The sequence below is a fragment of the Ricinus communis genome, chromosome 5, assembly GCF_019578655.1.
Source record: "Ricinus communis isolate WT05 ecotype wild-type chromosome 5, ASM1957865v1, whole genome shotgun sequence".
NCBI lineage: Eukaryota > Viridiplantae > Streptophyta > Magnoliopsida > Malpighiales > Euphorbiaceae > Ricinus > Ricinus communis.
In genome coordinates, this window is record NC_063260.1 from 21,678,412 (window position 1) to 21,685,855 (window position 7,444).

Below are 7,444 nucleotides of genomic sequence, written 5' to 3' on the forward strand. Positions count from 1 at the left end.
TTGCTAGTATCTAATTGTTAGTTACTCATCTGACCTGAACATAGGTTTGCTAGTATCTAATTGTTTTACAAAGCATTGGCCAACAGTGGAATCGCACTTGAATGTGATTAATATTTTAAATAATTCTGAGTAATTTATAATAATTTATAATATTTATATGTGTTTATTAAATAAAAATTATAAAATTTGAATTAATTATATAAAAAAGATTTCTTAAAAAATGTACTGACAAATGTTCTAGTATATAATCTTATATAAAAATTAATTTATTTAAATAATTATATAAAATCATTATTGATTACTGTAAATTATTGCATCTTAAAATTTATCAAAAGTTTATTTAATTCAGTGAATATAATAAGGAGGACTGAGTTCAAAGGCATGATAGCGTTAAAATTAAGAATGGTTCTCTCTGTTTCTGGATGATATTTACAAGAATTATACATAGATTAATATATATTTTATTTTGACAAAAAAATGTCTTTGGAGTAAAAAGGTCAGACCACGTGTCCGCCAAAGGATGAAAAGAAGAAAAGGTTCCTTCTATTACATCCCCGTCTCCATCTATCTTTGACAAATTACCCTTAAAAACCGGCATAAGCTCTTACGCACGCATACATTTTATCTCTTCTCTCCCTCGCTAAGCAAACTGAATTTGCTATTTTACTAATATACAACTGATATTCCTTCAACTCTTCACTTATCCTCAAATTAAGAATTCTTTATATTTAATGATCATCTTTTTCTATTTCGTTTAATAATGGGAGTTTTTGGAATAAATAATTGTCTACATTACGAGAGTAAATGATTGAAACACGTAGAAGATTGTTTGGACATGGCTCATGAACCACTTCTTATATCCAACAAAGCGCACACGTCATCTTTACAGACAGAAACAAAATATTAATAATACTACTGCTGTACACTTGTAAGACTTGGAAACTTATTAAATCATAAATAAAAACCTTATCTTCCATCAGTGAAAAATTAATATCAAATCATCAGACCACCCTATCCTTTTGTTTATATGCTAAATTAAATATTAAAATAATTTAACGTTAACAAAGTTTGTTATTAGCATCCAAATTTATCCAAAAATTTAATGCTATTCCTTTTTCCATTAGCAACTTAGCACGCAAACATAGATCAATTTTAAAACCCTAGAAAATCTCCCTACACGTCTCAATAGGGCGATAATCCCGAAAACAGAGGAAAAGAAAATTCTTAAACGACAGAGAAACAAGTCGTTTTCGTTCTTCATATCAAATCATTCCCACTTCTTCCTTCAAGGTAAAACCTTTTTTATTTTTTATTTTTAATATTTTTGGGTGTTTATGTTCTGGGTTTTGTTTCTGATTTATAAAGTTATTAAATTAATAAACCTTCTTTGTTTTCTTTAGCCCCAAGTTTTCCCTTTTAGTTTATATGAATTCTGCCTTTTTTATTGGGTTATTTTATTATTTTATTATTTATTTATAAATTATTGAGCTGTTTAACGACTTGTCAAATGCGGGGGTCTGTGTTATTTCCAACTAATAACAGAACTGAGAACTGTTTATATTTGTTGTTTCCGCTATAAATGCAATGCCCTGTAACTGTTGCCTTTGCACTTGTACAATATTTTTAGTTAGGTTTTCTTTAGTATCTATTTGGTCTTTTCTTTATTTGTTCATGTATTAATTGGAGAAGTGGGTCTATTTTTTGTTTTATGTTTCTAGATTTCACTGTTATTACTTTGGGATTTGTTGATATTTCAAGCTCTGGGAAATGAGATTGTATATGAGAGTGAAAGGGATTTTACTTTGTTGAATTTTATATGCAGATTTGATGGAATTTTAGGGTTTTTGTATTGGGTTTTAGGGATTTGGAAGGTATCAGTTGGTTGATTATTTGGAGCGAATTATACAAGATAAAGAGGACTTTATTTGGTTCTTGATTTTGATTTGATTTGAGAAGTACCCAGTTTGGATTCAATGCTTGTTAATTGGGTTAGACGTTTTACGGGAACTCAGTGCTTCTAAGGGTTAGAAGAAGGGCTTTGACTTGATTGGAATCACGGTTTTTGATTGTCTGGGATTCCGCCATTCAATATTATAGAGTGGAAGAATTTTCAGATTGCTTGGCGAACAATTTTGGGGTCTTGTTGATGTTGTGGTTCTGATTAGAGATTGGAATTTAGGATGGATGAATCTCAGGGCAGTTCGAACTCGCTGCCGCCTTTTCTATCAAAGACATATGAGATGGTGGATGATCCTTCCACAAATTCAGTTGTTTCATGGAGTCAGAGTAATAAAAGCTTTATTGTATGGAATCCACCGGAGTTTGCGAGGGATTTGCTCCCAAGATTCTTTAAGCACAATAACTTCTCAAGCTTCATCAGACAGCTCAATACATATGTAAGCCAATGCTTTCTCTATTGTGTTTTTTTGTTTGTTTTTGTTTTTTGCCTTCTTCTTCATCTTTATGCGTAGCTATGTTCATATGCTTTGTGTTTTGGTTAGTTTAGGCTGAATGGAATGTTTTAAATTTAATAGGGTTTTAGAAAGGTAGATCCGGAACAATGGGAATTTGCGAATGAAGATTTTATAAGAGGTCAACCACACCTCATGAAGAACATTCACAGAAGGAAACCTGTTCATAGCCATTCCTTGCAAAATCTCCAGGGACAAGGATCTAATCCATTAACGGAATCAGAAAGACAGAGTTTAAAGGATGATATAGAGAGGCTTAAACATGAGAAAGAAGCACTTGTTCTGGAGTTAAAGAGGCAGGAACGGCAACGGCAAGGATTTGAGATGCAAATGCAGGCTTTGAAGGAGAAATTGCAACAAATGGAACGGCGACAGCAAACTATGGTGTCTTTTGTGGCTCGAGTACTGCAGAAACCTGGGCTTGCTTTAAATCTCATGTCACAAATGGAACCTGGCCATGATAGAAAGAGAAGGTTGCCGAGAATTGGTTATTTTTATGATGAGGCCAGCATTGAGGACTGCCAAACTATTGCTAGGGAAAATGCAGATAGTAATTCTGTTGCACTGTCAAATGTTGAGCAGTTTGAGCAGTTGGAGTCATCGTTGACCTTATGGGAAAGTATTCGAGATGATGTTCAAACCAACATCCAACGGGATTCAACCATGGAGTTGGATGAATCTACAAGTTGTGCAGAAAGTCCAGCCATATCTTGTGTACCACTTAATATTGATATTCGGCCAAAATCCCCTACTATTGATATGAATTCTGAGCCTGCTGCAGCTTCAGCCCCAGAGCCTGATCCCCCGAAGGAACAGGCAGCCGGGACTGCTCCTCCTACTGTGGCAACTGGAGTCAATGATGTATTTTGGGAACAGTTTTTGACTGAGAACCCCGGATCAACCGACACACAGGAGGTTCAATCCGAAAGGAAGGATTCTAATGATAGAAAAAATGAGATCAAACCCAGTGATCAGGGGAAATTTTGGTGGAATATGAGGAATGTAAATAACCTTGCTGAACAGATGGGGCATCTTACTCCTGCAGAGAGAACTTGATATGGCATTTGTTTTTTTTTTCGACTTTTGATGCCACAGAGCCTCAGATGTAATAGATTTAGGTATGATTTGCTTGATGCGGTAATAATAAGATTTTGCAGTTTGATTTCATAAATTGTGTTGCATCTCATGTCCATGGTTCTATTGGTGCTAATATACTTGAAGGTTTTTGACAATCTCTTTCAGTTTAATTGTGCTTCACTTGTTTTCTGAGTAGAATATTTTTTGACGTCTTATAAACTGCTGAGTATCGCTTTATTGGTTAGCTTTAAGCATGAAAATGATTTTGGTACCTCATTCTGTGCTAGATGGTAGAGAGCTTTTCAAGTAATTATATCTCCTGAAGTTTTCTGTATCTATCTGTGGCTATATATTGGATCTTATCGCTTTGAATAGGTTATATATAAACGGAGTTCATGTACAAACCATGGATTGGTTCTCTTCACCTCTACTAAGACAGGCATAGCTCTTTTTCCCTGTTATTAGTTCTGCGACCTTGTTAGCATGATTAAAAATGGCAATAGCCAACTGAGGAAAACATGGTGGAATTGGAATGAGGTGGAATTGCTGCTAGGCCATCAATGTCGAATTTAAGTTCAATCCGATCACAAAATTGAAGAATCAATGACATAATTGTAAGCTTGGCTGCTAGGCAAGCCTTAACTTATGTAAGAATGTTAATACGGTGAACAAAAATGGATGCGTGGACATAAATCTTTGATAGGTAACTTGTAAAGAAGTGTAATTTCTTTTAAGTTGGGGGATTACGTTAACCTGAACTAATTTGTTTTTTTTTTTGTTTTTCTCGTTTGCACTTCCTTGAACAGCAACTTATGACTTTGCAGAGGTGTTGGCAAGTGCTTGAAGTTATGTGCATGTGATCTCATTCTTCATTTGTCATTAAAGAGTTAGTTGTATGTTATTTTATGTACATTGTTTATTTAGGAAAAGAGAATTGAACTGCTTTCCATTTGGCTGCATCTGGTTCAAATAATTGTGTTAAACTTTCATTTACTGTGGATCGGCTGGCGTGATGATGGATATAACTTTGTAACGCGGCACCGGGTTAAAGTTTGTAAAGTTACAATTACTAGTATAGGCATTCTCATCTGTGGAGTTTAAGCGCTCTGGTTATTAGTTTTACGGCAGGATCCTGCAGCTACACTAGATAATACTTATCAGAATGTGAAAATTCTTCTTCCATAATCAATAGAATTCAGGATCTCATGCATTAATCATATATAATTAATTGTTGAAATGCTCAATCATCCATGATGGCAAGACAGGAGCACCAGCTCTATATCTTATCCTTAAAATCTGAATGAGCATGTTCTTCCAGTCTCCAACAGTTGCTTGCTTAGGATCCATCCTTGAATAGCGTCAGTGTGGTTATGGATTAATGTGGTGATTTTAACATAAACTGAATCCAATGACCTTTGGTTTTATTGCTTTTTACCACTTTATTCTTCGTTTAGTTTTTTTTTTTGTCCCTTGTCTGCCTCTTTAAAAATTGACAGCTCCGTAACAGGATTTTCCTTTCGAGGCTGTAAGAAGTAAAATTAGCTTCTCTTTATGAGGCCTACCTAGCCATTAGGCTCTCCTCTTATAGATTAGAGGCTACACTGTGGTAGGCAGCAAACTCTGGGCCTGCAATATTTCTTAATCTAACATCAGTTCCTCGTAATAGCCTTTACCATACGCTGCTTTTGAAGATGGAAGTACCATTTTTGTCTATTTTGCCACTTTTAGAATAAGTAGATTATAGATTATACTACATACGAAGTTGGCATCCTAGTAGTTATAATGACATATTGGAAGGTGTAATTGATGATCAATGTGATTGATATGGATGATTTTCTTGCCTTTTTCTTTTCACACTGAGAAAGCTCATTTTAAAAAATCAAGATGCAGCAGAAGATTTGATTATAGTCAGCATGAGGACACATGAATTTTGGAAATACAAGTTTCCGTAGATACTTTCTTACCATATGCCTGTATTGCCGTAAGAGTTGACTACAGAACAGTTAATTGTACCACATCCATTACACTTCTGAGGTTCATGCTACTACTAACATTCATGTTTCTATGAGTTGATTGGAGGTAACTTCGAGTAAGGATTGCAAATAACTGGTCTTATGCTGGCTATGCAATGGTACACATGCACAGTATTTGTCAACTTTACTGTTACTTGAAGCTATAATATCTTTGATCAAATTACAATTAGAAGCATAATTCCATAATAGCAACGTCTAACCTATTTACAAGATATTGACAAGTTTCCCTAGCATTTGCGCAATTCAATTAATTATTCATACTAACTCTTTTCATTCTCTAATTCGCGACGAAACTAGCTTGGTTTAGGTCAAACCATACCTGCCGAAAAACCCTGATGATAAGATCATGGTACTCATCAGAATTCAATGTCAGGTAGCATGCCAGGAGTTCTTCAAGTTCTTCCGATCGGCTAATGTTCTGCTCCTTAATCATCTCAACCATTGAATCTCTAAAATCTTTTTGAGGATCATACGAACATTTCACCACAGCAAAGCTCTCTAAGCCCTGAAATTCCTCCACTGTTTTCCCCTTTGCCTTCTTTTTCGCTTTCAACTTGGCTTTCTTCATGTCTTCAAGAGCTTTTATTTTGCAAATTTCAGCTTTTGAAGCTGTTCTTGGAGAATTAACTTTTACTTTGTTGTTCTGCTTTGTTTTCCTCTCCACATCCCTGCTTATGTATACCGATTTCCTCTGCTCTTCTTTTCTCGACTTGACCTCTTCAATCTTCCTTTCTTTCAACTTTTGCCATTTATAGCTATGATTTTCTGCGTAAAATCCATCACTTTCTTTCTCAGCACACAAGCTACAGTCTTCTTCAATTTCTCTTAGATAAGAATCTCTTGAATCCGCAGCAGCCAACTTAACATCCTCCCCTTCAACAAATTTTCCAGGTTTCCTTTCATACATATTCTTGGCTACTGCTTTTCTTGGATGCTTTTCTGCTTCAGCTTGTCTTCCCTCTAATTGTTTATCTTCAAAAACTCCATAATTTCCTTTCCTCAATGTCTTCTCTCTTTCAACTCCAAGCCTTGGTGTTCTGATTTCTGCTACCTTTTCTCTTATACATGTTTGCACTCGAGGGAAAATCTCAATTTCTTTTGGTAATCCTCTCATTTTCCTTGCATGAGAAACCATGTCACTGAATTTCTGAGCTTCTTTTTCATTAACTCTACTATAGCTCTGGAAACTTGAAGGTGGAAATTCCAGATCATTATCATCATCGTCTGAATTGTACCGAACTGACTTGAAAACACCTCTACTCTTCATACCTTCAAGACTATCCTCTCCAAAAGATAATCTCCAAAAAGCATCGCCGTCTCCTCCATAAAATTTTCCTACACCAGTAGTATTAGTAGCATAGCTGGAGGGGTTTGTGGTCACAGAATTCCACTTCCCTTTTTGCTTCATTTTTGCTTGTTTTTCTCCTGAATTCATGCTCATTTGCTTGAACTTTGTAAGCCAAGAAGTGGGTAAGACCTGAGAGGTCAAGAAAGGACGAGAAGAAGATTTTCTCTTCTTGCCCCACTTCATCTTTCTTGGTTACCGATAGAAGGGTCTTTAAGGGATTTCTTTGGTTTGTTGAGGTTACGGGTAGTAGCAGAGAGGAAGAAGAAGAAGAAGAAGGTGATAAGGAAACTGAATAGGGAAGATATATGGGGGGAGAAGGAAGAGGTGGTTCTTTTAGCAGTTAGGGGACAGTTAGGCTGATAAATAGGAACGTGGGTTTCTTACTTGTTTTCTGCTAGAATTTTGTTTCAAAAGAAAGGCCCGCTCTAAATCTTGTGACCACTTTGCCTAACTTTAATTTTCTTTTCTTTCTTCTCCACTTTATGGGGTTGTACTTTAAATATAATTCATGCCTA

At 35.5% G+C, this 7,444-nt stretch overlaps 2 protein-coding genes across 4 annotated transcripts; one reads left to right on the top strand and one right to left on the bottom strand.

Moving 5' to 3' along the window:
• Window positions 1-1,023: 1,023 nt before the first annotated feature.
• LOC8275192 (heat stress transcription factor A-4a) lies at window positions 1,024-3,703 on the top strand. 3 transcript variants are annotated; one of them, XM_015721215.3, is made up of 3 exons: window positions 1,024-1,290; window positions 1,823-2,396; window positions 2,535-3,703. In XM_015721215.3, exons 2-3 carry the CDS (start codon window positions 2,181-2,183, stop codon window positions 3,525-3,527), a joined length of 1,209 nt encoding a protein of 402 aa, XP_015576701.2. In that variant the 5' UTR covers window positions 1,024-1,290; window positions 1,823-2,180; the 3' UTR covers window positions 3,528-3,703. The 3 variants fall into 3 exon arrangements, with proteins under 3 accessions (XP_015576701.2, XP_002522270.2, XP_015576700.2); XM_002522224.4 differs by having other exon boundaries at window positions 1,861-2,396; XM_015721214.3 differs by lacking the exon at window positions 1,024-1,290 and having other exon boundaries at window positions 1,338-2,396.
• A 1,992-nt stretch (window positions 3,704-5,695) lies between these two features.
• LOC8275191 (transcription repressor OFP5) lies at window positions 5,696-7,444 on the bottom strand. The gene has a single exon (XM_002522223.4). It carries the CDS (start codon window positions 7,110-7,112, stop codon window positions 5,859-5,861), a length of 1,254 nt encoding a protein of 417 aa, XP_002522269.2. The 5' UTR covers window positions 7,113-7,444; the 3' UTR covers window positions 5,696-5,858.

What these genes read in the sequence shown, in the direction of transcription:
- LOC8275191 (XM_002522223.4), bottom strand. Translation starts at nt 7,112, where the DNA reads ATGAAGTGGGGCAAGAAGAGAAAATCTTCTTCTCGTCCTTTCTTGACC.
- LOC8275192 (XM_015721215.3), top strand. Translation starts at nt 2,181, where the DNA reads ATGGATGAATCTCAGGGCAGTTCGAACTCGCTGCCGCCTTTTCTATCA. An exon ending in TCAGACAGCTCAATACATAT is followed by an intron (nt 2,397 to 2,534) that starts GTAAGCCAATGC and finishes TAAATTTAATAG; the next exon opens with GGTTTTAGAAAGGTAGATCC.